This window comes from Dreissena polymorpha, chromosome 3 (genome assembly GCF_020536995.1).
Source record: "Dreissena polymorpha isolate Duluth1 chromosome 3, UMN_Dpol_1.0, whole genome shotgun sequence".
NCBI lineage: Eukaryota > Metazoa > Mollusca > Bivalvia > Myida > Dreissenidae > Dreissena > Dreissena polymorpha.
The window spans coordinates 136,467,618-136,484,145 of NC_068357.1; the positions used below are offsets into that span (position 1 = coordinate 136,467,618).

The window sequence follows — 16,528 nt, forward strand, 5'->3', positions numbered from 1 at the left end:
CGCGAATGATTATTCCTTTAAGTGTTGTGAGAATACCGTGGCATACGCTATAGGTAGCTGAAATAATTCGCGTTCAGAATAAATCTGAGTCTGCCAAAGGAAAAATCATCAAAAGACTCTACAGCTGCAATTTATAATGACTAACGCTATAGGCAGGGCGCTATTCCTCGGAGTAAAAATTTATTGCAAAATAAGTCTATTATGAACAGGTTAATGAAAAGAACAGTTTTTAACATAAATTGGTTAACTTTTCCACGGTTGTTGTGCTTCGATTTGCGATGTATTACATTGGAAATGTCACCCTCCAACAGTTTCTCTATAGTTGTGTGTAGCCTGTCATAATAAGTGGAATGTCACCACGAACGTGCGAATTTCAAAAATGTAAACATATATTTTTAATGTGTAAAACTTGTTATTTACTTGATTATTGAACACTTCATACATATGATATGATGTATTTTGATAGGTTATAGATTATGCGATTTATATTTGTATGCATGTCTGGTTGTATTGATTAAGAGTCGTTTAAGCAGGTTGTCATATGATTTCGCGATCGTTGATTCAAATAGACATTAATCACGTTTATTTTTCAAATCTGTCTTTTCTAAAACTTTTTTTTAGAAGTTTCGCAAGTTTAACAGTGGATATTTTCCTTGCCATGATCCTCTATACATATACACACTGTCAGTTTTTGTTTTCTACCTGAATTTCATTTCCAAAGACCATTCACGGCAGTGCATTTCATTGGTTATACGAAATAAAAAAATTAGAGGTCCAGTAGTCATATTTATAAGACGTGCAAAGAATTTAGAAATACTTTTTATATGGGCTAAATTACAAAAATTACCAATAAAAAAGTAGCTTAATATTTGAGAGCGTCAACAAGTTGGACTGAGAGGTCCAGATGCTCTGTCACAGTCTGTGAATTCAGCGATTTTTCTGTCACATCAAATTACCATTATGAGGTTATCCAGACTGTCACTTTGCAGTGCTCCAGCTAGAATTTGAAAAGGGCAGGGTGGCTTTTTTGTCAAAAGGGCACTTTCAACACGCAGTATTTTGTGAAAAGGGCACTTTCGACGCGCAGTATTTTGTGAAAAGGGCACGGTCAAGCGCGCGGGTGTTTCTGGAATGCTTTCTATTGCATGTTAATTTATATGTTATAAATAATTGTCTTATTCCCATTATTATTAAACCATTCAAATATAATTTCTACAATGAGGATTAAACTAATTACAATGTAATAAGAGATTTATGAATAATCATATGTAAAAAAAAAAAAAAAAAATTATTTTTTTTTTTTTTTAGGAGGGGGGGCAGGGCGGAGGTTCGGGAGGGCAGGGGGCTGCGCCCTTCGATTTAGGCCCAGCTGGAGCACTGCTTTGTATACCAATTTATAAAAATTATTGCTAGCACACGGGGCCCTCTCTTGGCGCTAGCAGTGATTTTTTTTTGCTCAAATTTACAGCCGATTTTCGGCTGCTTCCCAATCGCAAAAATACACGTTTTTTCCCCAAAATCTGACCCAAATTTCCCAAAAAAAGCCCAACTTCCGAAAAAAAGATTTTTTTTTTTTTTTTTAGAAAGAAGTCTCATATAACTTAATTATGATTTTTTAAATCTAGGTCTCAACTTTATTTTTTTAAACATCTTACAAAATATATAACTTGAATTTAGTCATTTTTGTCCATAAATCATTCCCAAACTTGCCACTTTTATTGATTAAAAAAAATCCCAATTTGACCAGACTCCTTTCCTAGGAAACTCCCCTGAACATGCACTTAAAAACAATATCACTTCTGTTACTTATAATCCTATTTATAATGCTTAATTTTTCCCAATTTCATGGTTTATCGCGCTATTTTTCCCAATTTCACGGTTTATCGCGCTAGTTTTCTCAATTCAAATGGCACAGGCTGTAACAAATTAAAGCAAAAAAATCACTGGCTAGGGGAAGCCACCCACAGCCCTCATGAGGGTGAATTTCGCGTCATTTGGGGGAAAAAGGGGAATTTTAGATCTTTTCACCAACCATTAAACACCTAAAATTGCTATATTTTAATGTGATTTACATAAATATACATTGAATCAAAGGTTAGTAGCACCATACCAGTACCAGCTGGCAACATTATTTTTTTTTTGGAGGGGGAATTTTTAGCTGAAAAGGGGGAAAAAGTATACTTTTTTCATGGTGGAAGCCGCCTATATTCAGCGGTAAAAATGAGGGCCCTGGCACACATGAGGTGGAAGTAACGTACCCTGGATAGATAGACAGGTATTTGGCGCGTGGCCAAGTCACTTTAACACTATCAATATGTCATTAAACAACTTTTTTCATCAATCATTTTTATTTTAATTCTGATATAATGTATTATATCAGGTTTTTTTTTTTTGATGAAAAAAGTTGTTTAATGACATATTGATAGTGTTAAAGTGACCTGGCCACGCGCCCAACACCTGTGGATAGTATATGGGCCTAGGAGCCTAATATATTCAAATAAATATATATAATCATGTTTAATGAGAGAAAAATTGAAAAGGAGCCATGAAAAAAGTCCCCACCCTCTGATATTGGAATCATAACAAGCAGGGATCATATTTTCCTGCAACATCAATCGGTCTGGATATAAATGGGGAAAAAGTATCCGAAAATTTATGTCCGAAATCATGACAAATTACGTTAAAATAATTATATATACCATTGATTTTGCCATTCATGAAGGTGGTATAATAAATGTACAAGTAAAATTCCCCTAGGCTTTATTTAAAACGGAACATACGAGTTTTCTCAACTGTTTTTATCATTTGCTATTTAATGTTGTTTTGTGTGCTGTTTTATCAGACTTTTTCATTGTTGTCAATATTATAAATCCGTGTAAGTTTATACTGATGTTATAAATCGTTGTTGACTCGATAATAGCTTACAAACATGCACTGAACCAAACAAATGTCTGTGCGTAGGTTGGCTACTGAAATAACAAACCAAATAATTAAGAAATAATTGGTGTACGTTATAGTTTGTTGTCAAATAATCAGGGCCCTCAATCTGTCAAATTCACGGCCGAAATTCGGCCGCATTCCCCCACCTGAAAAGTATACTTTTTCCCCTTTTTGGAGCAAAACTACCCCTAAAAAAATTTACTTTTTTCATAATTAGATGTTTCTCATGATTATTATATCTCAATTCTATTTTAATTTAATCTTGCCAAACATACTAAATTATGAAAAAAGCAATGAATATAGTGCAAACATGTACAAATGTAATAATTAGAGAGTAAGTAAAAAAATCCCCCCAAAAGGGAAACACCGCGAAAATTCCCCCTGCTATGGGTAGCAACTCGCTTCCCTTAAAATGGATTAAGGGCCCTGAATAACCCAGAGCCGATAGTTTAGATGAGTAGGGATTAAATCAGGAGAGCGAAGCATCTGAAACAACGCATCTAATTTTCGGGTCGTGAGTTATTCAACAACAAACTATAAAGTACACGAATTATTTCGATTCTAACACGGTTTTACTAAAGATTTATACATTAACAATGTATATTATTTTTCTTGTGTACTATTGCATGTGAAGTTCCGACCATAAAAATAACTTTCGGCCTTTCTGTCATTCAGATCAGCGACTTTCATTCATAATTATATAACTGGATTATTACTAGAGCTGCAACGATTCACCAACAGCTCGATTCGATTTCGATTTCAGACACTCCGATACCGATTTTTTCGATTCGATTCATCTTCAAACCTAGTTTTATCATATATTCACTCTTATGCCTCAAAATTAACATTTCTGTTCAAATGTGATTTCAATAAAACACATAAAAAAGAATAGCAAATTAGGACTAAATTTTAATATAAAAACTTCTGACTAGAAGATTGTGTTGATTACACAATAATATAAAAAAAAATAATCAGAAGAACGTATCTGGAATCAGTTGAATGGTAGTATTATCACTATTATACTTTTACCCAAAACCGCTATAAGCATGTCTACCACTGTGCCATGACAGCATCCCCTGTTACCTGTAGGACAAATCACATTCTCTAATAAACTTAACAAAACTCCAACAGAAATATAACTACTTTTCTGGCTGGCGACTTGATTAGTTGCACTCGTGCGACCTCTTAGTCTTAGTCTTGCTAAATCAACGTTATGTTTCAGCGATTTTCCTTGTCCAATTGGGAAAAGTACTCGTACCGGTCCAATTGGGAAAAATCGAGTCGTGAAAACCTCAAAATTGGGAAAAATCGAGTCGTGAAAACCTCAAATTGGGAAATTGGTGTATTTGATTTTTTGCTCCCAAATACTTTAAAATTGATAACATAGTGTTTTCAAGCTGTCAATATTATATAAACCTAGGTTCAAGCTATAGAGCTGCAAAGGGAAACTAACAAAATGTTGCTTTAAAAAAAAACAAAAAAAAAATTTTTTTTTTTTTTACCTTTTATTGGGAATTTAAGGACAGCAATTGGGAAATTTTTATTTTTTTTTCGTAATTGGGAAAGTGCCGTTTACCGGTACTTTATAAAGAAGGAGGAAAATCGCTGTGTTTGCGTTTGGCATATTGCATTAGATTAGTGGTTGAGCCAGACTTAGCGTACGCCACATCCATGAAGCACAGTTTACACTTTGCTTTATTGGTAGGGCTACCATCCCGAAACCCAAAATACTGCCACACTTTTGATTTTAGCTTCTTAGGCGCATCTGATAGTTTCAATTTGTCGGCAACAACTTGTTCAGCCATTTTGATGCTTTTTCCTAAAGTAGACCGTAACGGGCTTATTGATTGGATGACTAAAGTAATAAGCAGCCAATCGTGCGCGTCGTAATTACAGGTAAAGAAAAAACCAACACCTACCTGTATCAATAGGCAGAATACAGCGCGCTTTACGTATCTATGTATATATATGTATATATGTTAAAGAATCGAATCGAATTTGATAGGTTTGGTATCGTAATCGAATCGAAGCATTGTGAATCGATTTTCGATGAATCGGATCGAATCGTTGCAGCTCTAATTATTACGCTGGTGGAAAATGTATTGGCATGTTTTGTTTAGTTACAGCACGTGCTTTCAGGCGCATCTTTTCGGATGCGTCTTTAATCCGCTGTTCACAAGTTATCACACCTACTTGAGATAAGAGTGTCATTAGGGTGTGTTAGCATGCACACCGTGTAATCAATTTCATGACATGGGAATTTTAGCAAACAGAATCAGATTTTGGGATTTTCAATTGGTCTTTCATGACCCCTATCGGTCTAGGACCGACAAAACCGAAAAAAATATGATTCCTGATCTCAAGGTCATTAAATAGAATTTATCATAGACCATTCTTTGTGGGCCGCAAAAATAGCTTAAATCCAAAGCATCCATTGGTCCTCTTATGGGCAATTGGACAACCTTTCAAAAAACATTTACTTCAAAGAAATCTGTCCAGCCATTTACTCACGTGAAGCCGGCCAATAACCAAGCAATATTTCCAGCCTGTTTGTCCATGAGAAATAATCTTGGACAGACTTTCAAACAACATTTTTGAGTTTTCTCTCCTTAATCGATAGCTCCCGTCCTATTCATTTAAAACAAAGAGGCATGTCACATTATCACAAAATCATTGAAAATTATTTGTAAAGCTATCTAATTCTACTAAAAAACATAATAAATTAGAAATAAAATTTAAAAAATAATGTGTGATGTCACACGTGGCCTGACCATACCCTCCCCCATGTCACAAACTGTCACAGTGTGACACTTTCTTACACCCCCTTCCCCCTACTGGAGCATGACGTACTTTATAGTCGGCTCTATATATAGCAGTTTAAACTTGAAAGGTTAAATATATTAATTAAACTTGGTAAATACATCAATAACACAAAATTAATACTTGAGTGTGTTTGTTTATATTTGTTTATTTTTCCCCCAAAGTACCAAATGTGAGATGTTTCAGAAAAATGAGGATGGACAGGGTGTCATGAGGGGTACAACACAAGTGAAGAGTTAATATTTTAATAATAACATGTTTTAGCAAATGATGCAATGACAACACAACATGGCAATATTATATGAGTATCAAACTTATTTACTATGCCGGTTTGTGGCTCATATTGGAATTACAGTGTATGTTTATTTTTTATCGTTCCTATAGATTAAAACTTAACATTCAAGTTGGGAATAGTGTGATATTGGTTGTTTATAAAAAAACATAAGCGATGTATCCCATTGAAGACTTTGATTAAAAAATGCTTACAAAATGGCTAAAAAAAATTTATGCCAAAAATGGGTGGAGAAAGAAAATTATAATTCTTGCAAAGTTTCATTTTTGTTATTGGGCATATTAACCAGATCAATAAAGTACCTTGGGCACATGCTTTTAATATGCTAGTGTTTTTTTATTGCCAAATGATTTATGAAACCCCAAACATGTTAGGTCCAGTGTATTATAAAACCCACTATTTTAGATAGGTACATATTGCTTTATGCAGTTAATTTTAAGCCTTCCTGTTTTCAGAATTTAAGAGATTTTTAGACGAAGCCAAATAAGCTTGTTATAACATGGGAGCCAGTAGCAGCCACGAGGAAATTTCACAGGAAGGGGTAAGAATTTCTTATAATTGCAATTTTTGTGTGTGTGTGTCCTTGAACATTTTTGAGATACTGTGAAGTGTAGAACATTTTTGGAATGGGCTTAGGGGTTAATAAGAAAATTCCAATTGTCCGCTATGTATCATTCAAGAAATTGTTTAAACGATCCGATTCACTGTAAGTATTCCTGTTTTGAGGAAGATTTCATTTCAGTCATTGATAAAGCATTGTTTATTTTGCTAATCAAATCTTGAAATGCGTATCTTCTACATTTATAAATTCGATTCAACATAGCCGATTACCGAGAATAGTGAATTAAAATATAAAAAATTTGGCTGATACTTGAGGTTGGAAACTAAAAAGACTTTGTTGAAGTCAAGGAATGTGATCAACATGTTATCAAGTTCAAATGGCTTTAAATAATCTGTGACAACACCCCATATGTTTCATGAGGTGACAATTTTGTCAAACAGAATTATGCTGTAAGGCCCAGGGTGATTTGCAAGCTACATGTATACAAATATTATTCTATAGATTGTATTCCATCAAACATCAATTGCTGAAGTTGCAATTGCGTTTCATTGAAAGACAACACCTAGTTTTCTAAGCACATTGACATTTTTAAGTAAAGATACTCCATTCACAGAAATAAATTGTTATGTTATTCCTAAGAGCATGTTAAACATTATACAACTTTTGTCTATTCCATTTATAAAAAGAACATACTAACTTTCTACAGGTTGTATAATAAAAGTAGGATCCAAATTAGTGTTGTCTATATTCTTGGTAACATATAATTATGTTGAAAGTTTAACTTTAATTAAAAGTTTTAAAAACAAACAGAAATCATCAAATGTAGGTTGATTGCTAATGAAGAAACAGTGTTTTTAAATCGACTTGTTATATGCAGCATTATGCAGAATATTGGTTAAGCAGTTTTGGGAAAATAATTAAGGAGTTCCTATTTTATCAACACTTTAGCATAGCTCTATGACAACTGGGTTTAATGCATGTGGATAAAGTTTGGTCCCTCACTCCACACACGCTAATAAGGAAAGACACTTTCTGCTTCACAGGATTTTCTCTCGGACAGAAGAGACTTTCTTTAATCTAAAAATACCAAAGATGGCAGAATCTGAAAGTGTCCTCCCTGATTAGCTTGTGTACACGGCAAACACTTATATGGGATGTCACTTTATGCACATGCATTTAACCCTTTCAGTGCTGGAACCGAATTTTGAAGGCCTTTGCAAACAGTTTGGATCCAGATGAGAACGTGGCGTCTCATCAGGATCCAAGCTGTTTGCTATTCTGATAGTATTCTTTGACAAAAATCAAAGAAAATGTTAATTTTAGAAATTCAGCAGACGACATTTTAGCAGACGACAAATTTCCCAGCATGCAAAGGGTTAACCCTGCTAATACAGAGCAAGACTCATTGGTATTTTCACTACTGCAGAGTCCAGACTCCCCACCGTACACCAACAGGAGTCGAGTCCTCTCCGTTGACCCACGCTCTCCCACCAACGATATCACCCGCACACCCATAGTCGTGGACAAAACCCCAGAAGGGTTGCTGCAAGACTTGATGGACCCCAGGTCACCCACGGTGGGCATTGACAGGACCCCTCTTGCTGCCCCAAATGGAGGAAAAACTGGTATTTAGTACTGCAATGTGATGTGCATGGCATTACTTAGTGCCCCATTTTTATACCCCCACAAACAAAGTTTAGGGGGTTATATAGGAGTTAACTTGCCGGTCAGTCAGTCTGTCTGTCAATATTAAGTGTCCGATCTCTAATTCAAGTTGTCTTCATCAGATCTTCACCAAACCTGGTCAGATGTTGTATCTAGATGATGCCCAGGTCAAGTTCGAATATGGGTCATGCCGGGTCAAATCTACATGTAGGTCAAGGGGTCACTTAGTGCGTTTTAAACATTTAGCATGGTATCTGCTCTCTATTTCAAGTAGTTTTCATCCGAGCTTCACCAATTTTGATCAGAAGTTGTATCTAGATAATGTCTAGGTCAAGTTTGAATATGAGTCATGCTGGGTCAAAAACTAGGTTATTGGGTCACTAAGTGCGTTTTAAACATTCAGCATGTTGTCCGCTCTCTAATTCAAGTAGTTATCATCCAATATCTTCACCAAACTTAGTCATAAGTTTTATCTAGATTATCTCTATGCCAAGATCTGAGTCCTGGGACTCGATACCTTGCATATCTATGAGTCCCCAACTTTAAAGAATGAGTCCAAATATTAAATAGAGGATATTTGTTGGATCCGGTAGATTATCGATTTTAATTCACAAGTGATCATAGAAAATATGTTTTCTATGATCACGAGTGAATTAAAATGGATAATCCGCCGAATCCAACAAATTTTCTTTTTATTTAATGCATTTTTTCACCGTTTATATACATTGTTCAAGAGTTTAACTAACGAATTTTGCTGGGATAATGACGTCATTTCGTCAAAAAAATGACGTCATTTCACAGCAAACAATGAAAATTATCGATAATTCTCACTGATAATTTTCACTGTTTGAAACAGTGAAATTATCAGTTTTAATTCACTGATATTTCTCTATAAACCACCGGAAAGCATTTAATAAACGATATTATTTTTTTAGAAATTTCAATGCATTTCTGGGACTCATATAATTCGAAACTTTGCATCCCCAGTGGTTTTTGTGAGTCCAGGACGCAGGACTCGCAGGTTTAAAAAAATCACTGAAGGCCAAGTTCGAACATGTACCATGCCAGATCAAAAACTAGGTCACTGGGTCACTTAGTACATATTACACATTCGGCATGGTGTCCGCTCTCTTTTTCAAGTAGTTTTTATCCGATCTTCACCACACTTGGTCAGAAATTGTATCTAGATGATGTGTAGATCAAGTTCGAACATGGGCCATGCCAGATCAAAAACTAGGTCATGGGTCACTTAGTGCATTTTAAACATCGAGCATGGTGTCCACTGTTTTTTGTGATGCAAACATGCAAAATATTCTGTGTCAATGCGGCATGTGGGGGTATTCGTCACATCTGTGACAAAGTTCTAGTTTCACGGGTCCTGAAAAGTGTTTGTTTTCTTACTGGTGCAATTAAACCTGTCTTTATCAAAGTATTTTGATTATTACGGCTTTTAAATAATTATTTGCATGACAAAATGCAGATTTCTACATTAAATAAAGGATGAGCATGATAAAATGCAGATTGATAAATTAAGGATTGAACAATGTTATTGTATTGCACACCAACATCCACTCACTGAATCAAACTAGTTTATCGTACTGATTGAAGAAACAACAACACTTGTATAATGGATGTATACACACCATTATGTATTGAGATAAATTTTTTAAGAAATTAACAAACATTGACTGCTTAGATTGACCTCTGCTTCATAATTTTCATGTGTTGAACAATGCAAGTGCATCTATAACTATAACTGTAAGATTGTGATATATTGATAACATACAAGCTACCATTATTTGTAACTTCTTAAACTTTTTAACAAGTAACTTATCTGTTATTCACATGTTATTCTTGCTTATTGCATCACTCCTTGTTGCCCTGACACAAGTGATTACCCTGACAAATAAGCTTTGTATGTCATTGTACATGTTTGTATAATTATCAGGTTCACTGCTGTTTGGTTTTTAGCGCAGCATCTAACTTGCCTGAATACACCAGTGTTGTTTTTCACCATTTTAAGCATTGGTTGCGGAAATAACATTTTAATTAAGAATTAATGTTTTCAATACCATATTTACTTTGATTCAATGAATAGAACTGCATAAGGAAATAAGCTACATGTTTAACTTTAATTTCCAAAATATTTTTAGCTGGGGGGACACTTTCAATTGGGAATTTTAGGCTGTCATTTTGGAAAAATATTTACTATTTCACATTTGGAATTCGACCCCCCCCCCCCCCCCCCCAAAAAAAAAATGTGCACTTTTGCATTAATGTAAAAAAGCTACCTCTTGTATTATTTCAGTACACAGGTTTGACCTTAATGCACTTGACAACGAACCCACTGATCATGTGACCAAGTCATGTGATGAAGATGGTTCCCTGCTTCCAGAACACCACCTTGGAGTGACGGGCATTGAAGATCTGTCCCTTGAAGACTTCCCAACCTGCGAGTCCACTAGACTGGTGCCCACTGGGGAGCAGTTGATATTAGGTACAGTACAAGCATGGACATTAGCAAGGGCTTATAATCATTAATGAACTCTATAATTTGACAAACAACTCATATTAGGTACAGTTCAAGCTAGGAAACTTAGCAAGGGCTGAATTACAGCTACATGTAATCATAAATGGACTCTATCCTTTGTCATGTACCCGTAGATTTTAAAAATAAAACTTTGTTTTCTATGTACCAAAAAGAATTGAATGAATAAGGTAGGACAAACTTTTCAAAATGCTAGTTTCTAACTCTTGCTACATGTTGCTTTGAAGGCTGGATATGGTGTCAACAAGAAATCATTCTTGGTTTAAGGATAAAGTCTCAAAATATTTATTTTGTTTTTCTTTAATTGAAACCAATCTTGAATGTGTTTACTGGTGTAATTTAAGCAATTAATTGCAATTTCGTCGTCAAAAGTTGTTTCTGTTTTATTTTTAATGCTTCAAAGAACTTCAAGGAGCTCTGAGAGTTTTGATAAAATAGTTGTTTACAGGGCTTTCCCCCCCCCCCACACCCCATTTTTAGAAAAAATGAGTTGTGAACTGTTCAATTGTGAAAAATTGAGTCAAGAACATTATACAATTGTAAAAAAAAAGAGTTTCAAACTTTCTAAAATTGTGAAAATTTGAGTCGTGAATTGTCCAAATCTGTGAAAAACGGTCTTTCTCACAGAAGGAAAAAAGCCCTGGTTTATATCATTATTTGACCAGATGATCACGTTTTTGAACAAATTTGACCTTGCTTTAAGTTTAACTTGTCTGAAACTTCAATCCACCAAAATTTTACTGTGAGTGACTGATGAAGATGATACGGGTCTTGCTCTGTGAAAAGGGGGTTTAATGCATATGCGTAATGTTTCTTGCCAGATTAGCCTGTGTAGTCCACACAGAATAAATTAGGGATGACACTTTCCGCTTTTATGGTATTTTTTGTTTAAAGAAAGTCACTTCTTAGCAAAAATCCAGTCTAGGCAGAAATTGTTGTCCCTGATTAGCCTGCACGGACTTCACAGGCTTATCTGGGACGACACTATGCATATGCATTAAACCCCCTTTTCATAAAGCACGGCCGATACTGCTCATTTAAACAAAGGTAATTGTTGCTGACAATTACAACCAATCATTACAACTGCCCACCATAAGCACTGAGTGTGATGAGTTGATAATGATAAAACAGACTTTCCAAATTGCCCATACATACATTTTTCCCGGAATTTTATTTTTAAACTTTCAATACCTCATTTCTTGCGTGAACAGAGAATTGTTCACCAGGTTTACAAGCCTTTTCTTCAGGTTGACCAGATGCTTTGAAAAACTAATCTAATTCACTAATAAAAATCAGGCTAAAACGGCTAAAATTGCTTTGAAAAACTCATGCAAAATAACTGTTTTCAGACATGACACGTAATGCAAAACTGAAAAAGAAGAAGCAACAGAAGACATCGAAGCCCAAAGAGCTCTTCCCCTCAAAGACTTCATCATCAGATTCCAAGATGGCCGCCATTCCTGCAAAGCCCTCCAGCCTGCTCAAGGACGTAACAAGGTCGCCTCTGTCGACGCGCACAGTCGACATAAACTCTCCCGCGCACATCGTTCAGCGTAAGCAGATAAAAGACATTGACAAGAAACTGACCTGCGCTCAGGATAACTCCATGTCTAAATTTATTGTGAGAGAAAAAGAGAACATGTGAACGGGTAGTTATTAGGATATTGGTTTTCCTGGAGTTTCGTAAAGCCATGATTGGGAACTTTCATCGTTTTAGTTAATGTCCTCTTTTTTGATGCCTAAAATGATAAAGAAATAATAGCTCATTTTATCAGATGTAAAAAAGTGATCTGCTAATCCAGAATAAATCTTTAAGCCATAAGTGCGAAATTACATGTACGTTGTTTAAGTACAATTTCTCCTTTTTTAAGCCTAAATTGCTTGAGAAATAAATCTCAATTTTTGTGGATGTATTTAAACTTTTTTTGTTAAACATTTCAAGGGTGTTTTTCCTCCACAAAGGTTTTGTGACGAAGCTGATTCCAACATCCATTGTTCCTAAGTTGAAACAAAACTGTCTGTGTTTTGGTAAATAATATTTAATCAATAATGTTGACCTATTTGGACTGTTTGTAATAACCAGTGTTTTGGAGATGTCTCATACAAAGTTTGAATGTTTTTTGAGATTCAAACTAAAAATTTGATAATAATGTTTTTTAAACTAACAGGTGCATAATACAAATAAGAAACAGCATGCATTTCAAGTTCAAGAATATGCAAGCCAACTCTTGGCTTTAATTTCAACCAGGATTTAAAAAAATTCATATTCAATATTGAGACACTTTTTGCGTTTTAATAAATGACCTGCAAACAGCATGCAACACAACATATGTTTTTTTTTATTTCCTTCGCCACCAAAATTGTTTATGGTGAAATGACTTCATTCACTTTAAATGAATTAGTATATATTTTTGCTGGATAGAAGCTTTAAATGTTATTGTATTGTTTAATATGTAGAAAGTGTAACCGTTTAACCCTTTACCATTTAGATATGTATTTTAACGCATTTAAAGTCGCTTAATAGAAAGTTAAATTAAATTAATACCTTTCTTACTAAATTCAAGTTTTAAAGGCTTAATTTCCAACCCTTAGATACTGATGAGCAGCAAACGCCATAAAACCTGAAAAGACTGCGAGTTACTCGTTGGCTGTTCTGGTTTTATGCTGGTTTCAAAAGCCATTTTCATATGCTTCTTATGGTGGAAAGGGTTAATTCATATCTGCAGGATTTTTGTAACTTCTCATTCTTGTAAATAGTTTGTAGTAGTGTTGTCAGAATATAAATTGTTAATGCACATGTTCATATGATAATACAATGTTTTTATATAACCTACCTATTAACAGGACATGTTATCAATGGCTTGTAAATTATATTATACCCATTTATGCCTAGCGTCTAGAAAAAAGGCCTTTGCAAACAGCGTAGACCCAGATGAGACGCCGCATGATGGGGCGTCTCATCAGGGTCTGCGCTGTTTGCTTAAACGAATTTCTGTAAGAAATATTCTAAATATAGAAATAAATATACTAGACATCCCTAATTTTGGAAATAAATTGATCCAATTTAAAAGGATGGGAGAGTCTACAAGGCATAAATGGGTTAAACTGTACACTTGTGAGTGATGCCAATTTGTTAGAAGATTTCCGACAAAATTGTTTAGCTACATTCATTGCTCCAGCTTTACCTTAACAGAAGGGCTCAGCACTCTTCTGTACCAAGGTTCTTCCCTGCCCCCTTGGGCACTCACTATGTCCTTTTTGTTATCTGATTGCATTATTATGCAATTTTATTTGAAGTTCAATAAATTGATTACATTTCCACAGCAGAACTTTTTTATGTATATAGAAATAATTTTTAAAATATAAATACATTTGATATGAAACATATACTTATACAACACTTTCTATATTGAAAATATGCCTTAGGGATAATATGAAGGCCTGTCCTTAACTTCCCATTTGACAAATCATCACCCTATCCTTTTTAAATCCCACCAGAAGCAATTGCTACATTCAATATTTATTTTTCTTCCTCAATTTTACATAAATGCTGAATGTATTGGATTCATCTAAATTAACTGAATACCTTTTCAAGTCTTGATGGTTATTGTTTAAGTCATTTGTTCTCCTTATCATGAATATAATTAATTGTGAATGCTCTACTCTAGACTTGTATTTGTTCACAGATAATTCTTTTGTTGGAAATGTGCATTTATGTACTTGCTAAATACATTTTTAAAAGTGTGTGACATACAAGTACTTTGGAAATGGAATTAAATTATAAAAAAATTAAACGCATCTGCACCTCAAAACTGCTGAATCAAATGTCAAACACATTACATGCAACAACTCTCACATCCACGTAGTGGATACACATGTTCCTGATTTATTTTTACTTAAACATGTGACATTTTTAATTAACAGATTATTATTATCCTCCCATCTCTTTAGGGGGCGTATTCAAACATCCTTGTCAGAGTTGAGGGCGTGTGGCTTTTCTTTGTTTAAGTCGTACAGTTCTCATGGAATCTTCACCAAACATATGGACTATTTTTTACATAAAATTGAGGCTAAGTTTGAGAACCAGCTAATTCCCACCTGGCACTTAAGACATATTTGCCTTTATTTAAAAAATGACAAATTTGCAGTTTCTGCTCATAAACTCATTAAGTTTTAATTGAGTATTTTGCTGTTTTCTGATTAATGCTTTTTGACTGGTACAGTTTTCATTGAAACTTCTTGAAACTTTCTGCAAATTTGTGTTGACATAAAATAGATGCAAACTTCAATAACCAGTCAACTAGGTCCCGGCACTTTTGGGTTATTGCCCTTTTCTTTTTAAAAAAGACGCACCTTTCCCTGTTTAAGGTCTCTAAACTCATTTATTATCACAGAATCTTCACGTATCATCCAACATATGAAATTCTTTTTTTACCACTGGCATATATTTCTTTCCATGACAGTGTTTAACTTGAAGAAAGTTATGCACTTTTTTACTAAATACTACTCAATACAATTTCAGTATTATACTGGACTAAATCAACTTCATTAGTAGAAATGCACCAGATTATTGTATTGTTGTTTTTTTTTTGGTTGCATCTAAACATATGAAAACAGGCCTTTTTAAAAGATTAGCACAACAAGCAAATATTTTGATGTGTAGAAACTAATATTTTGAATAAAATAGTGTACAAAACACTGTTGTGTGTAGTGTGTATGCCCTTTAAGTACTCGTAATGTGAAAAATGTATGTAGAAGTTTTGATGTACGATACTTAATTCTGTGCAGCACTTTTATTGTTTGATATTAATCTTTGTATGTAAACAGTGTTATCATATGTATTTATAGATGATCGTGTGTTATGCAAGTTGACATTGTGAACCATAAAAGTTTTTAAAATATGCTCGGTTTCGTATTTTTTTCCAGTGCTCATGGCAGTTTAGGGTTTACCTGTAAATACTCATAAATACTCAGTTGAAATTTAACAAATCCGTTAATGCATAAGAGATATTCTTCTAATCATAACAGAACTTGTTTATAAATAGCATTACATAGCACATATTATAGGAGAATACATTGAATTATATATAGGAACAATATAACATGCTCAATAAATATTTATGGTAAATATCTGTAAGCCAATAATTTGTATTTTGCTAAACATTCTTTGTGTGTTTATACTTGTGTAGGGATAACAGATTATGTTTACTACAATTCGAAACGCAGCGGTATGCCGTGGAACAACAAAGTCTAAAATAATGGTTTCGCTTTGTTAATTTGAACATATGCGTTACATTTGTTGATATATCACTACTAAAAGGGACTTTTTCACAGACTTTGGGATGTATTGAAGTTTGTTATTCATTGCTTTATACATGTATTGATAAATGTAAACATTGGATCTAAAAGCTCCATTAAAAAACAAGTATACAATTAAAGAAAAAAAAAATGTAACCTTCAACTGGGCTCAACCCACTGACCCCTTTAGTAAAAGTCTTATGTTTTGACCACTCGGCCATCAGCGCACTTACAATGAGTGATGTATTTGATACTTTATATAAGCAATCCTTGTAGTGTCACAAAATATAACAACAGATCTCTCTAAATTATTCAATCGTTTCGCGTTGCAACGCTTGATATTTTTCAGGTTTGTAAATCGTTAAAAGATGCATATTATGGATATTTAAAAGCATGGTAAATG

At 34.2% G+C, this 16,528-nt stretch overlaps 1 protein-coding gene across 1 annotated transcript; it reads left to right on the forward strand.

Annotated features, from left to right (window-relative positions):
• The first annotated feature begins 335 nt into the window (after positions 1-335).
• On the forward strand, positions 336-15,730 carry LOC127871598 (cell division cycle-associated protein 3-like). Its single transcript, XM_052414686.1, has 5 exons — positions 336-381; positions 6,508-6,593; positions 8,041-8,239; positions 10,588-10,776; positions 12,177-15,730. Exons 2-5 carry the CDS (start codon positions 6,552-6,554, stop codon positions 12,470-12,472), a joined length of 726 nt encoding a protein of 241 aa, XP_052270646.1. The 5' UTR covers positions 336-381; positions 6,508-6,551; the 3' UTR covers positions 12,473-15,730.
• Positions 15,731-16,528: the final 798 nt, after the last annotated feature.

What these genes read in the sequence shown, in the direction of transcription:
- LOC127871598 (XM_052414686.1), top strand. Translation starts at nt 6,552, where the DNA reads ATGGGAGCCAGTAGCAGCCACGAGGAAATTTCACAGGAAGGG. An exon ending in AGGAAATTTCACAGGAAGGG is followed by an intron (nt 6,594 to 8,040) that starts GTAAGAATTTCT and finishes TCACTACTGCAG; the next exon opens with AGTCCAGACTCCCCACCGTA. An exon ending in TGGGGAGCAGTTGATATTAG is followed by an intron (nt 10,777 to 12,176) that starts GTACAGTACAAG and finishes AACTGTTTTCAG; the next exon opens with ACATGACACGTAATGCAAAA.